This window comes from Ostrinia furnacalis, unplaced genomic scaffold (assembly GCF_004193835.3).
Source record: "Ostrinia furnacalis isolate ACB-3 unplaced genomic scaffold, ASM419383v2 OfSCF2311, whole genome shotgun sequence".
Lineage (NCBI taxonomy): Eukaryota > Metazoa > Arthropoda > Insecta > Lepidoptera > Crambidae > Ostrinia > Ostrinia furnacalis.
This window is the reverse complement of record NW_021132550.1, coordinates 739734-764121: the sequence shown is the minus strand read 5'-3', so window position 1 is coordinate 764121 and position 24388 is coordinate 739734. Positions and strand designations below refer to the sequence as shown.

Genomic DNA, 24388 nt, shown 5'->3' with positions numbered 1-24388 from the left:
TTATTGATTTTATTCTGGAAATTCCATTAAAAGATCAATAAACTTTTAATTTCTATGTATAAATATAAATTATCTAATTAGATTAAATAAAGCACTTGTTCAATATTTCGTGCCGTCGTTTATAATATTGAATTAAATGATATTTAAATTTTAATTAAGTTGTATGTAAATACCTAAATATTTACTTAGAATAAGGATCTATAATATATTATATATTTTTATCACTGTTACTATGAATTCAACTCTGTGAGTAGAAAATTGAAATGTTACTTATAAATATAATATTACAGGTGGTGTATGAATTTAATAAGTACGGTTATTTTATTGTAGTGAAAAGCCCAAATAAATGTAGGTGTTGATATTGTCAATTAATTAAATATTTTCAACGATAAGTTTTATTTATTTTTATGTCTGATGATACGGGATTGATTCAACAGTTAGGTACATCTAACAGCATAATAACTATCCCACCAAAAACATTCTGTAAAAAACTAGCCAAGTCTCGATGGAGCTGCTTGTTTATCTCTAAAAAGTAATGAAATCTAGACAAAGTCGTGCCAAGTCTATGGTTCTTTACTGCGATTTCTTTATTATTATAGTTAATGTTGTGTGACTTGGCCGTTGAAGGGTACAAAACCAGGTGCTCCATGACACCATTGCACCAATCTGTTGCCAGAACCACTACCCATTGACGATGGGAAATTGCCACTTGGAAAACGTTGATTTAATAACCAGTGAATTGTAGGCTTAATAAAGCTGCGTATTTCAATAATACTTATGCATGATTATTGATTATCTTAATAAAGATTGTTCAACGGCCAAGTCACACAACATTAACTATAATAATAAAGAAATCGCAGTAAAGAACCATAGACTTGGCACGACTTTGTCTAGATTTCATTACTTTTTAGAGATAAACAAGCAGCTCCATCGAGACTTGGCTAGTTTTTTACAGAATGTTTTTGGTGGGATAGTTATTATGCTGTTAGATGTACCTAACTGTTGAATCAATCCCGTATCATCAGACATAAAAATAAATAAAACTTATCGTTGAAAATATTTAATTAATTGACAATATCAACACCTACATTTATTTGGGCTTTTCACTACAATAAAATAACCGTACTTATTAAATTCATACACCACCTGTAATATTATATTTATAAGTAACATTTCAATTTTCTACTCACAGAGTTGAATTCATAGTAACAGTGATAAAAATATATAATATATTATAGATCCTTATTCTAAGTAAATATTTAGGTATTTACATACAACTTAATTAAAATTTAAATATCATTTAATTCAATATTATAAACGACGGCACGAAATATTGAACAAGTGCTTTATTTAATCTAATTAGATAATTTATATTTATACATAGAAATTAAAAGTTTATTGATCTTTTAATGGAATTTCCAGAATAAAATCAATAATCAAATTCAATTAATAACAAATGATTATAATGTTTTCCTACTTTATAAGTTAATTAAAGTATGAATTAGTACCTAATAACCTAAAATATTTATTCGTTACACATATTTTGATATCTTAAGTTTAACAATGCCATATATTATTAGTAAGTACCTACCTAATAATATTACATAAAGTTTTTACATTCAATGAGTTTTTAAAATTTAGGCTACTTGCTCTACATGTAGAGATACAATGAAAATAACTCACATGAAGATATTGAACGATTTTTGTAAAAACAACGTAGGTACTTAACTCGCAATTTCCTTCAACTATGAATACCTAGTTCATCTATCTATGAGCTAAGACTAGGCGCAGACCACCGATTTTTAGTTGACCGATAGTTGTGCCCGATTTTAAATTGTATGAAGAATCAGCCAAATCGAATCGGCGTAATGTGCGCACTTCCATACATGCCCATACTGATCAACTGCCCTACTAAAATATCGGCCGACGAAAAATCGATGGTCTGCGTCTAGGCTAACAAAACACGACGTCCATACTCGTATAATACATATTATGGTATCCTTAGCTATAACTTTTCAAAGCATCGATATCCAAATCCTGTTGATCCTCTAAACCATTTATGTTACTAAACGCAAATAAAATAAAGTAAATAACACAGCTGCCATTGTTCCAAAGGGATTGATCCCTGTAGANTTTTTTAATACGCTTTTATATGTTCAAATACATAGCTTTTCACAGTAATCCAATAGATTTTCCTTTACTATGTTATAGTTCTTATTTTTACGTAATTACGTCATGTGAATAATTGCTCCGTCCATTTTTATACATCTGTTGACCATTTGATAATATATTAAAACAGATTTATCAATAATCCAACAAAGTTTCGAACGTTAACTATACTTTTAAGGATATACTGCACGCGGGCAATGTAGTTCGCGGGCTAAAGTCAGCGATACGCTCTTATTATTACTTCCGTTAGGTTGACATTTCAAGTAACAAACCCATCCTTATCACTCGCGCGTAATTGTATTGCTGTCGCACTCGCACACTCACGCGCATGTTGCATAGTTGATAAAGATGGGTCATTGGACGAAATTCTACGTACTCGGCGACCGGGCTAAATAGTTGTTTGTAGTAGTTACTAATTGTTGCAGACAGGGAACATCTAATTTACGCTTCTGAATAATAAGTTAAAAACACTGTGACGTGATTAAAACCAAAATCACAAACTAAGCATGCATTGTCAAAAAAGTTAAATAAAAATGAAAAAAAAAAAAAAACTTCAAAACAAAACACACGTATTCATGGTCAGGACAAAATCCATTATGTGATCGATATTTAATTAATTTAGTTGCGTATCGCTTAGTGGTGCAATTCGAGGGTTCACGGGCTATATTTGCATTAAGCGACATCTAGGGCGATATTGAGTTATATTCGGATTTGCGAGAATTTTCTGCGTTGTTTGAGCTCGGTTTGTAGCGGTCTGAACACTTTATTGTCGCTTGAAACTTAGGTCTAGTCCGAATCTAGTTTGTCTGATACGACATAAATTGTAGAAAAACACTGAAATTTATTATTTGGTGTCGCCTTAAACTGCTGTGTGTATACAATTAGGTTGTCAATCTAGCTCTTAACTACTAACCATGTGTACTTAAGTATCTGTTACGGTTAATGTGATAAATTGAAAATTATTAATAATAACCGGTTATTATGAATAATTACCGACAGTCGCGGTAAAAGTGAAAAATTAATCACATATAACAGTGATTATTTAATAATTCAACCTTAGTACTAACAAATTTCATAAAACAGAACAACATCTTGTGTAGGTACATGCTCGTGTACAGCAAAACTTTGGAACGTTTTGATATCATATATTAATATAATTTGGCATAATGAGTTTGGAATGTTTCTTGCATAATATTACTTTTCCATGATGCCTATAACATAATGTTTTGATTTAAAGTGAAAAATAGGTTAAGGTGCGACGGGGGTGGCCCTTGGGCCACCCCTAAGCTGCCTATTTAGTTTTATACACTCATAAATGACCTCATATTAATCACATTTACCAAATCATGCGGTAATTATTCATAATATTCGGCGATTATTCATAATTTTCACATTTATCACTTTGACCGTAACATATCTACTAACAAAACTCGATTGTCAACTGTAGTATATACCTAATAAATAAATAAAATAAAAATAAAACAGGCAGCCTGCACTTGAAATTCATACTTGATGTCGCTTAAAACATTTTNATTGTGTTTTAATGGGATATATTTTCATAGGCAAATTTGATCCTTCCCAAAAATGTGGAACTGCGAAATTCAAATTTTAAGTCAGTGTCAGGTTGTATGTTAAAAAAAATCTATCAGAGATAATAATAATAATATATTGATGATGCATAAGATTATGATTATAATGTACACAAGATTCGTAATTTGTAACTGCGTGAATCATTTTTGATCAACATTATGTACATAGTTACATACCCTGACACACTGACTTGCAAACAATGTAAGAAAATTTGAACATTGAAAATTTCGCGCCTTCCTCATCGCATTCACCTTTCATCCTTTTAAAATGGCACGGAATAATTCTGTCTACATTTCCAATTAGTAACATCTGCCGATCTATGTTTTTCTTAAAATAAATGGGTAAAATGTTTTGGCTAACATGACATCCCTAAATTCACTCACACAATAGACAAACGCCAAAATTATGCGTCACAGTTTTGTTGTAGCGCGAGTTCCGTCCGCCTTTTTTTATAGGTCCATGTCTTAATCATTAATTTTATGGCAAGTGTCCATCAGGAATCATTGTTCTTACACACAGAATCGTATTATTTCGCTTTCGGGTAGTAATATGTCAAAATTGTTGGTTCTTTAGGCGAACAATGTATGGAGAACGAACATTGTCCTTTATAAATTGAGATTATTTTGGAACTTTTGAAACTACGTGTTCGGCTAGCATGGTAAAGCCCGGTCTATAAGCACGTATATATACGAAGGGTAGCTTGGGGTCATTGGACAAAATTCTACGTGCTCGCAGACCAGACTATATTAAGAGCTGTAAGCGCAGAGTGAGGCGTCCTTCAAGAGGTAGGTAGGTGTTTTCTGTATAAGCTAAAGAAAACCTTTAGCCAGGTGCCAGATGCTGGTGGAGGCCTATGGGCAAAAAGTGACTGAAATGATGATGATATCCAAAAACTGACGTATGCAGACATGTCCAGATTTAGGCCTTTTCAAATTACATTTCAATTAGCATTATGTTTAAACTAGCTTTCCGCCCGCGGCTTCGCCCGCCTGGAATTTTGTCTGTCACAGAAAAACTTTATCGCGTGCGTCCCTGTTTCAAAAACCGGGGTAAAAACTATCCTATGTCCTTTCTCGGGACTCAAACTATCTCTATGCCAAATTTCATCAAAATCGGTTCAGTGGTTTAGGCGTGAAAGAGAGACAGACAGATAGACAGAGTTACTTTCGCATTTATAATATTAGTATAGATTTCGCTTAATATATTCATTTAATGTTGTCCTTTCTCTGATTGGTATCGGGGCGAAGTCCGACCCCGCTGGGAATGGATCCGGGCGAGGAAACTGGGGGTATAGTCGAGAGCCGAGCTTGTGGGTCGGACAGGGGACGGCCCTGTTCTGCCTTCCAGCCAGTGGGTAGTCATCTCGCCTTTACCCTGGAAAAAGACGGCAACTTAATTATGTATTTAGGCAACGATAACCCGATAACTGTGTGCTTACCATGAGTTTACGCTAGGTGTGCTCGCTAGCGACTTCGTAAAAAATACAATAAATGTATGACAGATTGTACAGCGCCCCTAGCGGCTAATTTCAAGAATTAAAATATTCATAGATTTTTTTGACGTACTCGCTAGCGAGCACACCTAACGTAAACTCATGGTAAGCACACTGAGCCCCGATTACGGTAACTTTTATAACGTCTACAATCCAGACGCGTTTCTGATTCTGCGATACGATTGGTCAAAACAGCTGACGTACGCTGTTGAACGACCAATCGTATCGCAGAATCGAGAAGCGTGTCTGGATTGTTGACGTTAAAAATTACCGTAATCGGGGCTCTGGACTATTGTAGTGAACCCAATCGTGACACAAGCTTATAAGTTTATGTTACGAGTGGGTTTAAAACGAGACAGTGGACATTTTAGTTGGAAAAAGAACGATCCGTGACGTTTATTATAGTACTAGACTTAAATGCCCATGCCAGCGATAAGTATGTTGCCCATTTGATAGCAACAATAAAGATGGATGCAAAAAGGGAGGCAGCAAAGGCAGCAGGGTAATCTAAATATGCCTGTTTTAGTATTCGATATAACACCATTTTGACGACGACGACATCGTAAAGGTAGCAGGGAAGCGCTGGACGCAGGCCGCTACCAATCGATCAACGTGGAAAGCATTGGGGGAGGCCTATGTTCAGCAGTGGACGTCCATGGCTGAGATGATGATGATGATGATAACACCATTTATGTAAATCATTTTACTAGCCAACTGGTCTAACTACTACATAGTAGTTAGACCAGTTGTCATAAATGTCATATTATTATTTAGTGCAGTTTGTTCCAAAATAGTACCTATATTATAACTACATAGATCAGACAGTACCTTTACATCCACCACTCCTCTAGGGCTGGTCACGAAGAGTCCAGTTCTATCGAGCGCTCTTTTCACATCTTCTGAAATTTGGATCTTCATGGCTAGAAATAAAAAACTAATTTTATGTTCTAACCCCTGGGCCACACACATCGCGACAGCGCGAATCTTCGGGTTATCACAATGTGTTTGACCCAGGGGTCAGTAACGTGGTCCTATTCCCAGGCACTTCATTAGGTCAGTGTAAGGGCTCGTTCCCACGGCAATCCGCAGTAGGATCCCGCAAAACTAGACTGTCATGTGAACACACATAATGTGTGTTTGAAACTCAAATTACAAATTCGATCGGATCGGATTTTTGCGGGACACTGCAAACGGGATGTTCGTGTGAATTTTAATATTAAAACACGACGTATACTACTAATGGGATCCTGCAAATGTATAGTAAGTGCAGTTGTTTCGTGGGAACAAGCTCTAAGTTGATGATTTTCCTACATCATTTGAAAGACCGCTTTTAAATTGTCCATTCATGAGAATTAAAAACTTTATAGGCAACAATTATTATTAGTTTAAGCATGGGGAAAAGATAACCATAATAATTATGGCATTCATTAAATTTCCACTGGGTAATTGATGGCTTTTAATTGCACATACCTAGGTATGAAGGTATAAATGTTAATTTATTACAAAAAGAACCCCATTATTAGAAGGCGGGAAAACGAGGTATTCCTCGAAGCGCACCCATTATGAGGCGCACCTAATGAAGCGCACCTGAACTATTTCTTGAAGCGCACCTATGTTATGTTGCCCTGGTACTTTTTAATCGTCTTACAATATAACGCACTTTAGGTGATAGATAGGAGCTAGATAGTTTAGGTGCGCCTCGGTGCGTTAGATGAGCCTCAAAATGATAGCGCTTTGAGGAATACCTACCTTGGAAAAATGGAAAAGCTTTGATTTAAAAGATCAATTTAACCTATACAGTGAATGCACCAAAGAGATTTAATTATTGATTCACTGATCTTGTCAAAATTATCAAATTACTAATTTATCAATTGATGAATTTGTATTACTTTACTTAAAAGCTATGCGTACGCTGACTCAGAGCAAAGCAGTTCGCTTCAAACCATTAAACTCTCAATGCCTTAAGACACAAGGTGCTAATTCAATCGACCGCAGACGCCATACTTATTTACTCACATTTGTATCTTGAATCGAGTCAATGGACTTTCAGCCTTATACCCACATTATTCAGATCTAATTTCTTTAATTTGATTGCTCTGTGTGGACGAGTCGCGTGCTTACTATGCGCACGCGCGAAGCACGTGTAGAGACTGATGCAAAGTTATTATAATATCGATAAAACGTAAATATTCATTAAATATTATTTAATAATATTATGCTGACAGAGGTCGCTATGAACTTTAAAAATTACGAATGTAAGCATCAGAACAAAATGCAGTCTAGTAAAGCAAAAAAAGATATACAATATAAAATACCTACACAACAAATTTCTAAAATAGGTGTTAGCAAATATTAATTAAGATTTTATGGAAATTTTGATAGAAGAAAAATAAATACCATAACCAATTTGAAAAAAAAAATAGTCAAACTAATGCATTGAATGAAATTCTTGAAATACCATTTAGTTGATTGTATTCATTGATTGTATTCAAAATAATTAATAAATAATTTAAATAAAAATAATAACTTATTAAAACTTCTATAATAAAATTATTTGGTATCGACTGACGTCAGATCCGGCGACTTGATTCGTCGATTCACTCATTCATTCAAGTTATATTACTTATTCAGTCGTTCACTTTATTGTATAGATGACCCGCGCTGAACTGTCCCGCCAAACTCAATGACAGGGGGGCGCTACCATCGTTCAACTTTATGGTTTCCAACATGGCAAAAATCGGAACCAGCGATTCGGTATTGACGGTGGCGCCCCGCTGTCAATGTCATCGATAGGACAGTTCAGTATTTTGGAACTATAATTCGAGCACCGGACAGTCAGTCGCTATCCAACCTCCGCCGCGAACAGACGCGTAGACGTCTCGAGAAAAGTGTGTGAAGTGTTTTAAAGTTTAGTGTTTAATGGTGGAAATGCTGTTCGAGCAAACCCAGGTTAGTTATTTTTTATGTACGGACGACAGCACATCAATCTAAAAACAGTGGCATCGTATCTCGTTGTAACACGGGCTATTTTGCAACAAAAATGTATAACTTGATGTGCTGTCGACTGTACATTACTCGTAATAATATAAAATAAGGAATAATTTTAGTCATTGTTTGATTGTCATTTTGAAATAATATTGATTGATATTGATAATAATATTGATCATATTCTTGTGTTTACATTAATAAATACTTTTTACTCGTTATAATATTATTCCTGAACTGCTTTTGTTCGATATATCGATGCCAACTTTGTCGATATATCGTTGCATCCCTACTAATTGTACTACTACGCGCGCGCGCATAGCACGTGTCGTGCTCGCGTGTGACGATCGTGGGAATTCCAGTGGTGTGTGTAATGCCTAAGTTCACGGGTTATTACAAGGCGGCATCTTTTTTGCTATTTGCTTGAGGAAATTGACATTAAAACTAAAGATAAAAAAACAATTAGGAGGCGCCAGATGAATCATCTCCTAGTTTTTTTCCCGTAGCTTGACCCGTTAAAGTTAGGTTAACCGCGAAAATGCTTTATTGCTTGTTTCCCTCACAAAATCGGGGCAAATAATAAATTATTTAACCCTTCCTTGGGCCTAAACTAATTTCTATAGCTACTACCTAACTTAAAATCGGTTCAGTGATTTAAGGTACTACCTACTTAAATCACCGAAAAGCTGAAAAAGTAACAGACAGAGTTATTTTTGCTTATTAAATAAGTATGGATTATGGTCTTGACTCTTGAAGATGCTTTATCATTTAGGCGATTTAGCAGCGCGACAAACGCGCGACAGACGCGCTGCCGAAAATTTCATATTATGTGACAGCGGATGCATTTCACATTAAAACGCCACTGCCGCGCTTCTGTTGCGCTTCTAACGCCCTAATGTGAAAGCGCTCTAATGAAGAAAATTAAAGTACCTTAAGGGGAGTGTGGGCCTAATTTTCCGTGCCACTGCCGCGCTTCTGTCGCGCCCTAATGTAAAAGCGCTCTAATGAAGAAAAACTTAAAGGGGAGTGTGGGCCAAATTTTCCGTTTACATCTTGTAAAATAGAGGTTGTCTTTTTGTAGTGGAAACTAAATGACCTGATGATGATGATGATGATGATAATGATGATGATGATGATGATAATGATGATGATGATGATGATAATGATGATGATGAATAGAAAAGTAACGGAAAACCTTACGTTCTCCAGTGCTCTCCATTCTGCTGGCAGTGTTGATGGTGTCTCCGAAGAGGCAGTACCGCGGCATCTTGGAGCCGACGATGCCGGCCACGCACGGACCCATGTGGATGCCGCTCCTCATGCACAGCGTCTGGAGAAAGGTAAGAAGCATGAATAACTTATCGTCAGTGAACTTCTAACAGTGCGTAAGGCAAAATGCATTTTACAGGAGATTGGTCGGAAAAAGCACGCGGTCTTTCTTGATCAAACGGCATCAAAATGTTAAAACCTTCAAAAAATACTTACGCACTGTTAGAAATTCACTGAAGTTATAGTCAAAGTCAAAGTCAAAGTCAAAATTTCTTTATTTGTTTAGACTAATAAATAGTTCTTACAAATCGTCATTTTGCTCTTAAGGAGCCTCTACATGTCTCATAATCTTTTTACCCTACCAGCGCTTCGAGACCAACATTTGGCAAGTGCTGAGAAGAAGCGCCGCAACAAACTCAGTCACCACTGTCTGCCGGTTAATATAAATACCTAAATAGAAATAGTAGTAGTAGGTACATTCGATTCAGGAGCAGTTCACTGAATTTACCATGCATTCTTGTATGGTGTATCATAAGAATGGGTATACAAGATTGCGTGGTATATTAAACAAGGTAGTGACGTGCTAATATCTAGACTTACATATTATACTTATCTATAACTATACTTATCTATAACTTTTCTTCTTCAATCTTACTCGTATAATAAAGGTACTAATTTTTTTTTGGATCGTTGTGGTGTCTGTACATCTAACGGATCAAGGCCTTAAGGGCTGTGATGAAGCCTCTTTTAGACAAGTCAGTATTAAAGATCACATCTTTACCCCTCGGGTGAGAGTGTAGGGGCACATAACGGGTGGGCGATAATCAATACTTATAATAACTTCAAATCACGTTAACAAAATGTGCATTAAAATTTCAAACAACAAAAAAAGCTAACATAGGACCCAGTATGATACCCTGAGGGACACCAAAAGCCATTTTACATTGCGACTGCTACAAAAAGTCCCAATGTGTGAGCTTTCTTAGAAATAACATAGATTTTGATTTCAATACAAAGCAAACAAACACAAGTTAAAACTGCGTAGCAAAAACACATAAAGCGTAAACATAAACACATAAACATTTATAGTATTACCTAAGTAGATACCTGATCGGGTCGGTGCGGCAGGCGGCACATGGAGGTCGCTTCAAGCAACTCCAGCGCCATGCTGGCTATCTCTGTAGCATGCTTGTTGCCTGGTATAGAACATTAAAAATATAATAGGCTAGATGACAAAATTTCAATGATTTGTCTGTCAGACAGATAATTAGAAAATATTAGACTCGTATATTTTATTTTCTTTCATAATTAAATAATATGTGCTACATCGAGTTGAAATGGCGCGTTACGTCACGCTTGAGTAGATTTTTTACTCAAAAGTGACGTCACGCGACATTTCAACTCACTATAATACTGTAATTAGGTATTCGATTATGAAAAAAATTAAAAAATGTGTCGAAAATTTTTATTATCTGTCTGACGGACTAAATAGAATTTAGATTTCATTACCCAGTCATCATCCCTATTACGGCAACTCAATATCTCTAGCTTTAGTTTCGGCAGTTATATTATCAAGGTCAAAAATGAATACGCAAGAATTTATCAACTCAAATTATCACCATCATCAACTTACAGCAGTCCACTGTTAGACGATATAACGTGATCATTTCTCTAAATCTAAATTCCTAAGTTGGGTCCGGTTGTGACAGTGCTACACAGAAGTTGTAAGAGACAGAAATCAATAAAAGGTAGGAATATAATACCTCCAAACATTGAAAAATATGATGGAAATACAAGTCCTATCAAATCTTGAGGTCCTAAGAATCTAGGTCAAGGTTGTTAAGCTGGCAAAACTCGCAGTACTTAGTTGACATTTTAGCCAAAATCATCAATGTAATGTTTTATGTTTTTGTGGTGCCTGCAGAGTAAATGTATGGTTATGAAACTTAAGCGATTATCACACTGCACCGCGCTCCGCCACGGTATGCGGGACGACAGATTTAATCATTGTATGCAAGTACCTCAGTTTGTATAGAAAACACGCGCGGCCACAACACACTGAAAACGCGTCTGCGCGCGGGATTTTTTATATGTAATCACGCGGACCGCGGCGGAGGGCGGTGCAGTGTGATAATCGTCTTACCATTTCTGACCGGCAGCCCCGATGCCACCATGTAAGAGTCTCCGATCGTTTCGATCTTGTATACATCGTAGCACTCGATTCTCTCGTCGAACAGCTTGTAGACTGAATTCAGGAAACTTATCACCTGAAATTATACGTAACAATAGTATACGAAAGTAAGTCTGTATGTGTTCAGTGTGCTTACCATGAGTTTACGTTAGGTGTGCTCGCTAGCGACTGCGTAAAAAAATGACATTTAATTGTATGACATATCGTGCAGCGCCACTAGCGGCTACTTTCAAGAAACAAAATCTTCATAGAGATTTTTGACGTACTCGCTAGCGAGCACACCTAACGTAAACTCATGGTAGATACACAGTTCGGTTAAAACCACGGCATCAATTTGAATGATTTTTGGTAGAGACATAGATAAAACCTTAGAGAAGCACATTTTGTTACGAAAATAAAACTTGAGGAAGTAAAATAATCGAAGATTTTTAGGGATCAATAATTTCACCGTGAATACTTGTATTGTACCATTTGTACCCTGTAGTACTTGTGCCACTTCATTGTATTGAAGGCTATATTTATTTAAAATTGACCGTTTTCGTCCCTGAAAGTGACTGAACTATTTTTAATCCATTTCTTTAATGATTTACCTGATAAGGGGTGGAAACAGCAGCAATAGCTGTAAATCCAACAATGTCGCTAAAGTACACCGTCACAGATGCAAAGAATTCTGCTGGCACCTGAAAAAGAAATTAAAAGTTTATGCGGGCGAAGCCGTGGGAAAAAGGTAGTATTATTTTTTACACTAGCTTACTAATTACATCAATCAAAACGCCTAAGAGGTTGCCAATGAACTTTGCGGGTTCATTAGCATTTTATTAATTATATTAAATGCAATAATTTTATAAAAACTTTCATAGTAAAGTGGAAAATTATAGCAGTTACTCTAATCGCAGTGATAGGTATATTAAAAGTTTGAAACCTTCATCAAGCTTTGTAGCATCTTATCTACTAGTAAATGGTGCCATTTCACAATAAACTTAATGTGGTGGCTGGCTGTATTTTCCATTAGCTAATAAAAAAACTTAAATCATCCAAAGTTTTCTTATTACGATGGAGTTTTCAAAGTTTTTGAAGAGTGATGGATGATACTCCACTCGCGATCGCACGCGCGGTCTTTATACGAGTAAGTAGGTCCTTTGCTTAAGTTAAATATTCATTCCAAGAAAATCTCACCTTTATTTCCATTGAAATCTTACTTATTTTATCCCTATACGAGCCAATTATTATAACAAAGTTGGCTAAACAAAACTCTAAACTCGATACAATTTTAGTTACCTACCTATAATAGACTTTGTCTTGGTTTTTTTTATCGGTTGGTCTCAAATGCTCAATACATAAATCCAACCCAAGCCTGAGGCCGTGCTTGAGATTATCAAGCATACTTACCTAAGTTCTGATTAGCATTTAAGCAAAATTCAACTGATTTCTGAGTGAATACTCTTAGAAACATCATATAACTTTTTATTTACTTTTCCATAGTTTGCTTCGAAAAGTTTAACGGAATTCACCAACGGTTCTATTAATTCAAATTTAAATATTAATACTAATTTTATTATCATTGTTTATTAGTTAATCGAAACTCTACATAATACTCATCCTATATCTTTGTATGGTAAAGGAAATCTGTGTCGTATCGTAACGATTTCTTTAACTGTATTCTTCTTATCTTTAACTGTATTGACTATTTATTTATTTTAAAGCAACATAACACACAATTTTGCAGTTAGTTAATAAAAATTAAACTTTATCCTATTTCCTACTAATATTATAAATGCGAAAGTTTGGATGTCTGGATGTTTGTTATTCTTTCACGCAAAAACTACTCAACGGATTTTGATGAAACTTAACAGTATTATTGTTTATAACCCAGAATAACATATAGGCTGTAATTTATGACGATCTGTGACAAACTAAATTTCACGCGGGTGAAGCCGCGGGCAAAAGCTAGTTCAGGCAATAAAAGTAAATTATTTCTTAATAGTGTCTAAATTCATTTCAGAAACTAGGTTCCTTGAATATGATATTACCAATAGGTACTTTGGAACCTGTAAAGATGAAATGTTGACCAACCTGTTGGGTTTGCTTCAGTTGTTTCGCAACACTGGGCGGCAACATCTGGTAGAGTAGTGAGTCGCTGAGCTCCTTCTCATGTTCCAGCTCTCTGGCCTTCTCAGAGAGGTTCCTGGCGTATACCTGGAGAAGAATACAATAGTTCATAGATCTGGAAAAAAATACCAACTCCTAACACAAGCGTTACGCTTACTTGTCGGAGTAGGATGCGCGCCACGATATAATATTATCGACGATAAACGACAAATGTACGGGCTTATCGACGAAAAATGATGAAACTATACAATGATAATGAAATAGGTACACATCCTAGACCAGCTGGAGGCGTTGAGAGTGAAGTGTTCGAAGAGATTAATATTGTAATCACAAAAAGATTTTTTTTAATTCCTTAAACCCCTACAGTTACTTAAGTAAATGCTGGTGTTAAATCTGGTTTCGCCACAATAAACCAGCAGCCGGCGGAGATCGAACCCTTCAAATCACGAGTTCTCAATCTGACACGGTCTTTATTAAAGAGTTTGATGTAGTGATGGATGTAAGAACTAGGTGCTTTTAAAACATTATGCTAGTCGTAATTTGCTTCACCTGTATAGTGTTGACGGCATTGGTGACCAGGGCGATGATGATGGGAGACACAACGCACACTAGGATCAGTATGCCTGCGCACACAGCCTCACTCCGCCTGGCTTCTGTCAAGCTGTCTGTCACTCCTTTCCTGTGGAGTATAGAAAACAACACTGTTTACTTATATCCTGAAAACTCAGATTAAAGCTGTTTAACATTTTCAACTTGGTACAAGTTGAACTATTGTTACAAAAATGGTAGACTCTAACTTTAATCTGTTACCTACCATTTTGTGAATTGGAACGGTCTGCGTCAAACCCAAAATACCGAGCCTTAAAGGGTTAAATCTAAAAATTACGTTATACTTAAATGACGGATTTGACTATATTTCCGTAATTTTGAGGGTGGCAGATTTATTCGTGAAATACAAAGAACTGATTTTTGCTAACAAAGCACCGTTTACTCTACACAATTTGTATGTAAACGACGCATGCCTTTTCAACCAATGATAATGTCGTTTCTTGCACACCCAGCACCTGTCTCATCCCAATATAGAAAAGTAATACCTAGATAGAACCCACCATTAGACCATTTAATCAATTTCAAAATCGCTTCATGGAGCAAAGTAATTATGCAAAAAAGAGTGAGCGAAGCGATTTCGGGATTAATTAAACTGTTATGTATGTTTATTTGTTTTTGTCTAGTGGTTTATGGGAGGAGGGCAGCCGTAGCATGAATAATCGAACAAACTATTTGCGACAAAGAATAGACATGAAACGGAAGTGAAACGATATGTCAAAGTGGAAAGGCAAACATTTATTTGCACAAAACGCTCCCTCCCACGTTTAGTTACATGTTCTGGCATCATATACCATTTGTCTTCTTATTTACACAAGCAAAATATACAGCAGATAAGTAAATAGATAAATCGAAAGGCTTACGTCACAGTATTTATTTTCTTGTACCCTTTTCGCGCTCATAAAACAAACATCTCAACACTAAAGATAGATTTATTAATAACAGCTGTTGTATTTAATATTTTCTTTGTCCTATTAATTTAACGTACAATCAGCGTCAAATAGTTCGTGATACCCAAAGTGGCCACAAAAGTGGACAACAAAACCTTATTCTAACTGTAACAAAGACGTGTTGCGAACTTTTTGGCTACTTTGGGTGTCACGAAATATTCGATGCTGAGTGTATCTACAGCACAGATTTACACATTTTTGATGCAAAACCTCGCCTATTTCAACTCCCTAGAATTCCCCTTCTCTTCCCTTAGTAAATGTAGCGTCGTTCATAAATGTTATAAAGCTATTCTATATGAGTGTATACTGTGTTGATTGACTTTAATAATTACATATTAACGTGTCAACATAATGACTTTATAATTTGTTTAATTTAATATTCTAACGTAACACGTCTAGGTAAATATTTTAAATGTCATTCGCCTTGGAGCCTACAATGAGGAAACGTGTTATATTTTCCCCAGGGAAAAACGTATTTTTTCAATTAATAATATTTATAGCGATGCCTGTATGTATTCTAAGAACAACTCATCTATTCTGACTATTAAATTATACCTATTTAAAATATCCACAATGTATAAAACTGGAATTTACGATCATATTTTATTTATAAGTGCATATGGTGGTAACACATAACAGGGATTTTGTTTTCAAAGGGGTCACTTAAAAATTAGGGATTGATGGTGAAAACGGGCATTAGTTTATTTATTTACAGTTAGAACTAAAAATTAAAAGTAATAAAGTTAATCTAGTTAACTTTTATTCACCTTACAATATATTTTTACTTGACTTAATTAGTTTAGGAATTTTTTTATTTTATTAAAGACTAAAGCCCAAGTACAAATGCCTACCTTAAAGTTTTGCTTCGATATAAATTAACTGAAGTGGAATCATTCCTTGAGGATCCACTAAATTAACATGAGAAATCAATTAAGTTCTCCAATAAACCTTTAACTAATAAACCAATGAAATAGCTGAGCCGATTTAAGTTTATTTCGTCCGGCTCGTTGGATTCGTTAATTAGTTTGATCGACTGTCCCTCCCAATTAGTAGCTTGGTCCAACTTGTTTGCAACTATATTTCAGAACATGTAGGGTCAGTAGAACCACTTAACACTTTCACAGTCCAGGTACTGCCCCTGTGGGCCTGGAGTTAACAAAATCTTATTAAAATTTGTCCTAGCCATTTCCCATTATTTGGGGTCGGCTCACCTCGTTCTGCGACGTTATGGCCGGTTCACACATGTCTCCGTTTTACTGTTCCGTTTTTTCGTGTACGTTTTTTTTTTCGTCGATGGCGTATGTAGTTGCATGAGCGACTTCACACATGACACAGTGTTCTGTATACAGTAATACATACGTCGAAAAAAAAAACTTACACGATAAAACGGAACAGTAAAACGGAGACATGTGTGAACCGGCCGTTAGGATAATGTTCTGGGTTGTGATAATATTATTTAGGCCAGCTCCAAGTCCTTGGCCAGTGCAGCGTGGTGAGTGGGCACCCTCTACCTTAATGCAAAGTGCAAGTGGCAGTGCCAAATATAAGGCCTGTTTTACGACAAACTTGGAGTTAGCAAAAAGATTCGGGGTCATATTTTTTGGCTCTCCTGAAAATTTTCGATTAATGTGGTGATAAAACTTTATGAAACGAAACATTTGAAAATTGTTTTACGAGTTTAGGTATAGACAAGCTACCATGTACCTTTTATGTTAATATCGTGGTAATATACAAGCAGAATGTGATGCTCGTGCCAGGTAACTTTGGAGAATTTGCTAACTCCAATTAATCCATCTTCAAGTTAAAGCTGTTAGTTCTCAGTTAAGTTAGTTTGTGGTAAAATTTATGCATGTATGAGATAAATAAAATTGTCTTTGCTTTCATAAATTGTAGTTGGGAATTTAAAAATTAAGTTTATGTTAAATTATGTATTAAGACAACTACTTCTTTCCTCGTGAGATGACTGTGGGAGAAATATGCGAACACCAAGCCTATTCAACGCTGAGCGTTCGACGTCGATAGCGTTGCTGCTTCACTTAAGCAAGCATCGTTTGATTATACGGGTGTGGCTGACGGAATGACCTGATGATGAATATCAAGTTATAGTGCTGAAATACTTAAGTAACTCGTAGAGACGATGGCCGTTGGGGCAGAAAGTTCTCGAGTGGCGACCACGGGCTGGAAGACGTAGCGTGGGCAGGCCTCCTACTAGGTGGACCGACGATCTGGTGAAGGTCGCGGGAAGAGCCTGGATGCGGACAGCGCAGAACCGTTCATTGTGGAAAACCTTGGAGGAGGCCTTTGTCCAGCAGTGGACGTCATTTGGCTGAACTGACTGACTGACTGACTTAATTAAAGCCACTTACTTGATATACTGCCTCAACTGTTTCTGAACTGCTCTTAGTTTGTCCAGTAGAGTAGCTGTCTGGTCGAAGTATTCGATAGCATCAGGAACACTCCCGGCTTGGTGACGGTTGTCCACGATCTGTTGGTTCCTAGAAAAGGTACTCCAATTAGAGTATTTTATGAGATTATGCTATTTATAGAGCGTTTTCCTCTTTTGTAAGCTGGTTGACATGTGTAAGTGAAATAGGTAAGGTAAATAGGTAGTAGAAATTTTTTATCCGTATATGAATCTATATAAGAATGTTTCCTTATTTTCTATGTATTTAAAGACGTTCACTGCTGGACAAATTCCTCCCTTGTAGCTTTCCACAAAGATCAGTCTTGCGTTGCTTGCATCAAAGTGCTTCGCTTCGCAATCTACATTAGTAGGCCTAGGATCCGATCATAAATTTTACGTGATAAGCGCATACATTTATCGTCTAAAATCATCGTTAAGATTTTATCACGGCGCGCATCCTAGCCCAGCGAGTCGTCAGACCCCAGGCCTGCCAAAATTGCGCATTCCAAAGCATTCTCTCACTACTGGAGAACATTTCTGCTTAAGTAAAATTATATTCACTTACTTTTTCTCAAGCACTTGATATTCCGGGCTATCTTCTTTGATGTCCATGTGCAAGGGTATCAAGGATGGCACTAAGTTGAGGGTGTTATCTAACAGGTCTCTGCCTAGTACCATGTGAGCTATGTACCTGTAATTTATCAAACATTATCTCTACTTACTTCTAAATCTTAGGCCGGGTTGCACCATCTTACTTTAACTTTAAAAAACGTCAGAAATCTGTCAAACTCCATACACAACACACTGGTTATAGTCACTGTAAAGTTAGGTGGTGCAACTCAAACTTAAAGAATCTTTGTAGTTGTTATATAGTTTAGATATCTAGAAGAGAACAATAATAGTCCTGCTACCGTTCTTCCCGTGGATGTCTTGAAGGTTGTCTAAGGTATAAAGATTTGAACATCAGGCATCCCCATTCCTTAACCAGTTTTGGAAAGGAGAACTCAAATACCTAGTCCCTCCCTAGTAATTAGGCCCTGAAAATCTGCCCCCACTGGGAATCGAACCCGGGACCTCTGCGTCTGAAGCAGGTGGTCTTACCACTAGACCACAGAGGCGCTTAATTAATGACCTGATGATGATGATGTAGGTACAATAACGAATACAATGGGGATGTTGCCTGGGTCAAAAAGCAAGAGTTTTAATTAGTCCGTCAGTTAACTTATCAAAAAATACTCTACACGTATTTTTCACTTTTTCAAACTAATGAAAATTTAAAGAGATAAAGCGCCCCAAAGTTCATAAGAAGAGGCCCGTGACGTCAACGCTTGCTTAAAAATGCCGCACGTTGTGACGTCGTGCGCAACTTCAACGCACCATAACTATGTAATTATTTGTTAGATTGACAAATAAAAATATATGTGTCCAATATTTTTTGATATTGAACATTACGGACTAAAAAAATTTTTTAGGCAACTAGCCTATTATTGACTACTGATGATTCTGGTGTTTAAATATAGAGTTGTAAAAAACCTCTCGTGTGCTCTTGGCCGAAGATATCCTCTTGCGAAGTAGTTGATGCCAAGTACCGATGCTATGCCCTTACACTCGATGCTACGCAGGAGGTTTTTGAAACCGACCAAGTATCTGAGAAAAAAATTATTATTAATTAAATAAATAAATACGCGACTCGGATAAAGACTACATACTTACAAACTAATGCTTATTATTAAATTAACCAGAAAGATAATAAGTTATGCAAATCGAAAAAGGAGCATTTTTAGAGCCAAATAAGTATTTTTAGAGACTAGATGTCTTAATGTTGTGTCATGCTTCGTGGTAGATGAATTGTAGCAATACTTAATTAATTACACAATAAATTATAATTATGGTAAAAATGAAATATTACCTAGGTATATTTACAAAAATCGAGACGTGGAAAAAATTTAATAAGCGTTACAATTCGAGGGTCGTGAGCGAGAAAAAAACAAAAGAGGAACGAAATTATTTATCTTCGAAAAATAATAATCGTTTTCTTGATGGCCAGTGTTGCGCGGCCAAGGAGGCGGGTCGCGACAGTAACCTACATTTAGGTTAGAATAGAAAAAGTTTTTATTTGGACTAAATGTAACAATGAGGGTTTTCGCGAATGAAAAATCCGCCAGATGGCAATACGTAGACGGGAGGTCCAAATGCTGCATGATTGGTGGATTTTGACATATCTGTCAATGTCATGTCAAAAATAACCAATCATGCAGCATTTGGACCTCGCGTCTACGTATTGCCATCTGGCGGATTTTTCATTCGCGAAAACCCTCATTGGTACTAATGTTAAGTATTAGTATAGATAATGATAATAGTAGATGGAACCAAATTTTCAACGCACTGAATTCCCAAATCCTCATAAAATCAGGTGGCAATGTTTATATTTGCATAACTCTGTTTATAGAATGCGAGTCTACAACCTGTTACAACGTATTGGCGTGACCAATCTACCAGCCTACCGGGAATCTGCATAGAAATGCACCGTGAATCATCAATTAGACCCCCATGAGTCACCAATGAGCTCCGTGACCCATCTTTGTTTTGTAGGAAAAAACATAGATCTTAATATCGTGACAAAAATGATAGTATGATTCACTATCGTGAAGTGTGAACGTACGTTGAGAGAGTATGTGAGTAATGACATCACTTACACCTCGATGTGTCATTGCTACCATCATTTCAGTCAGTAGCTGACTGAAGTATTGCTTTCAGACTGCCGGAAGCACGATAAATATGTAGAAACAGGGTTATTTTGCAATCAGTTTCCAAGGAGCGACTCGGAATCAGTAAAAAACGGATTTATGTAAAAAAAAAGTTTGTTTTATATTTAATTATTTTTACCAATTGCGCGTGGTTTCAAAATTGGTACAGTGATAATACATGTAATTTACTTCGTTCATAGAAAAATACACGTACACACAGTTAACTGCAAAGCTTAATAGACATAATGGTGCGCGAAAATAAGCGTTATCCATTAAAACTTAAGATTAAGGAGCATTAGATTTTCAATATATTTTTTGCGACAACTACCACGATTAAAAATAATTAATAAGCTAAAGTTATATTTTAAATTGTTCTGTAGAGCTTATTAAAAACATTGGATACTATGGATACTGATTCCAAAGTCGCCCTGTATAATTATGATACGTAGATAAAACCTGTGATAAAACTTAGGGATTTACTTTGACTGACCATACGTCATTCACCGAGTTATGGAAAGGTCCATACTTAACGCCCGTATTCACAAACATTACTATAAGGTCTCACAGTCCGCGTGGACGCATAGGGTGACACACGAACCAATCACAGAGCTCTATTCAACGCTGTGAGTTCGATTTGCTCCTTCACTTAAAAGCATCGTTTGTGAATACGGGCGTTAGGATCTTGCTCATTTGTTTTTGGACTAGAGGTATTTTGACGTAAACAAACACCAAACCTTAGCGTGTAAAATCTTCAATTAGACTTTGTTTAGGTTTCGTTTATTGACAAATTCCATTTTAAATGACTTTTGTCGAGTGAAATACATATGTAGTTTTAGATTTGGTCATGAATTCAGGTCATTTGTACATGAATTTTCCATTCAATGCAACTCCTAAATTAACGCTTACTCTATGTCATTAACGCCCGTATTCACAAACACTACTATGAGGTCTCACAGTGCGCGTGGAGGTACAGGGTCACACACGAACCAATCACAGAGCTCTATTCCACGCTGTGCGTTCGATTTGCTGCTTGACTTAAGGCCGGGTAGCAGAGAAAATGGCGAAAATGAGGTTTTCATTTTTCATTTTTGAGGTACTAAACAGTAAAATTAAAGGCTAAGATTTTTATTGGGCATAGTTGAGGATATTTTCTAGGGCTATTAACGGATGGAAACACGATTTGATGAAGTTGACTCGATAGAATAAATTCCCAAAGTTACCTCTATTCGTTTTCTATTTATGGTTTTATTTTTAAAATAAGCGATTTGAGATTCTAAATCTTTTACTAAACTAAAGTTCAGAAATAACTTGAGGGCTTTTAACGGATGAAATTTTTATATTGCGTCTTATTTAGTTACTATGTTAAAAAATGTGGAAAAAATCGTCCATGACGGCTTGGACAATCTCAATCAGTCGCGCGGTGGCGCTTACGGAGGACGGACGCGTGTCAGTTTTTTGGCCGTGACAGTTCGCGATTTGTCAATATTTTTGACAATGATGACTTTGATGAGTCACAGTATAATAATATCAGACTCTAAGAAAGTCAAAAACATGTAACGGAATCTCCGACTTTCCATTTTAGTGGACCGATTACAGGAAATAGTGGCCCATTAAGTACATGTTTTTTTGTATTATTATGAATGTTCAGGAAACGGCGCAGTTTTTATAATGATTTTGGACCTATGGAAGTTCTTTTTTTTACTTAAACTTTTAAGTTGAAAATTTGATAGGATTCTGATAAAAGCATAATTTTAATGTTTCTAGCAAAACTTTTGTATCTTGAATCAAAGATAGGAAGGTGATTATTTTTTTCAAACATCTGCAATTAATAACAAATCTGTCGAAAAAAAGAAATCCGAAAAAAGTCAACCCAAAAAAAAAGATAAAAATGTTTAAAGCCTACTAGGTCGTTTAATTTTAAAATATCACAAAATTAACTCTATCTCCTAAACTAAGCACAATCGTATTATATACATGGGGGTGATTTAGGTACACCTTGATGTAAGGAATCTAAATTTTTCTTTTAGACCTCACTGTTTTGGCCACCCTGTATAAAGCTGAAATTAACAGGATAGCTTATTCAAGGAACATTTTAATTTGTCCATTGTATGCCATGTTCCCTTGTTATAAGGGAATCGCGTATTCGGCCACGAAAGTAAGACTGTTAAAATAAATTAGTCTTAGAAATAACACCCGCTACGTCAGCGTGACGTCATATCGTTCGATTCTGTGTTAGAGTGGGAAGGCACGAGAAACTGGCCGCCGGCGCACCGCGACACTTTGCTCGAGCGCTTGGCTGTGACGGACGTTCTCTCGGTTCAGGGACTGTGATATTTGTGACCTAGATCATTATTTCTGTCATAGGCATATTTCTTTATTACGTTAATTTGATTTGTGCAATTATTGGTTTCGGTTATGTAATAAATCGATATTTGCTGGTGCCGTACATTACTTTTAAAAAGCACTCTCACCTCTGATCGTTAAGATTAGATTTATTGAAATCTCTCTTTTGCGCAAAGCCACATCATTTATATTTACTGTGGTTATAAAGGTGTACCAGGGGTACATGCTACACCTTTTTATTCGATTGTAAGAGTACTGGTTTACTCACAAATCCGTTTTATCTGATTTTCGAAATCTTTTAATTACACTGGTGTTTATCATTCAAATCAATGACTAATGTTTGAACTAATTTGGACATATCAAGGTTTATCATTGGTATTTTTTTCAAATTTCTGCGTTGAGCCATTTACGAGATCTGGGACATCACAAAACATTACCCCAGCAAAATTCTAAATAACTTGAGAACCGGAACACGAACAAATTTTGCTATTCGTGGACAAATTACTACGCAACAAGAGCTATCTATCCATGTATTTGGTTCCGGGATAGAACGACTTTAAAAAAAAATTTTGCCAGGGTAATGTTTGAAACGTTACCCCAGCAAAATCTGTTTTATCCTAATAACTTTAAAACTATAATTTGAACGAATTTTGCTATTAGTGGACAAATTTTTGCTCACGATGGACTAATTATCTGCTATACTCTCGACTCTCTAAAGCACAACATTTATAAAAATTTTGCAACATTTAAAAACCGTGTGTGATGCTCATTGCTCATAGTGATTTTCGATACAGAGCCCCGTACATACGTTATACATAAATTATGGAAAGAAAACACCCAGACCAATACAAACAAATATGTATGCAATTTTAGTATGACATTTTTATTTATTAATAAACAGAAAGACTGAACAAAATTGATGCGTGTACTGATTAATGTAATTAACCATCTCGCAAAGTTTCGTGAATTGCAACAACTATAATTTATTATCCAAGCTCTAAATAATTGCTACTACGAGTAACTGATCATAAAATGTTTTTCCAATCGCTCAAGCTCCCGAGGATCTACCGATAGGTCGGGTGACGTAATCTTGAAATTCTTTTAGCCGGCGCGGAACTTCCGCAAGGACGGGTGACGCCACGCCTCTTTGAACCGTGTTTACTTTGGCAGTTATATTCTATATTTAATTTTATTCGATTCTAAAATATAATATATTTATTCCCGAATATTATTCCCAAAAATTTTGAAAGTTGTTTTAATTTGTATCACTTGGATATGATTTGTATTAGAAAGTGCTGTGAGTGTGACGCTTGAACGGAAGGAAGTCAACCTAACCTAACCAACTGCGTATTTCTATACTGTGTAGCCGCGAGAGCTCTTTGGCGCGCTGTCTTCGGCGAAGTATTGCGCGCGCAGATTTTGACAGCGCGAAATACCTACTTTAGCAGAAATACCAAGCCTTAAGCAAGCATCGTTTGTGAATACGGGCGTAAGACATCTTCACCGATCTGCTAAACTAAACCTGCGGTTAAA

At 36.2% G+C, this 24388-nt stretch overlaps 1 protein-coding gene across 3 annotated transcripts in view; it reads right to left on the bottom strand.

The window, feature by feature from the left end:
• Positions 1-4910: 4910 nt before the first annotated feature.
• LOC114355037 (receptor-type guanylate cyclase Gyc76C) overlaps positions 4911-24388 on the bottom strand; it is a 63959-nt gene continuing 44481 nt past the window's right edge. For 2 of the 3 annotated variants that reach the window (XM_028307692.1, XM_028307693.1), the window contains 11 exons: positions 19299-19412; positions 18331-18456; positions 17728-17856; positions 14355-14484; positions 13770-13892; positions 12287-12376; positions 11649-11772; positions 10613-10701; positions 9437-9566; positions 6080-6171; positions 4911-5133 (listed from right to left, as the gene is read on the bottom strand). In XM_028307692.1, the coding sequence (XP_028163493.1) occupies positions 4969-5133; positions 6080-6171; positions 9437-9566; positions 10613-10701; positions 11649-11772; positions 12287-12376; positions 13770-13892; positions 14355-14484; positions 17728-17856; positions 18331-18456; positions 19299-19412 (1312 nt within the window). In that variant the 3' untranslated portion in view covers positions 4911-4968. Of the gene's footprint in view, positions 5134-6079; positions 6172-9436; positions 9567-10600; positions 10702-11648; positions 11773-12286; positions 12377-13769; positions 13893-14354; positions 14485-17727; positions 17857-18330; positions 18457-19298; positions 19413-24388 lie in introns of those variants that run through there. The other variant, XM_028307694.1, reaches the window with a different exon arrangement.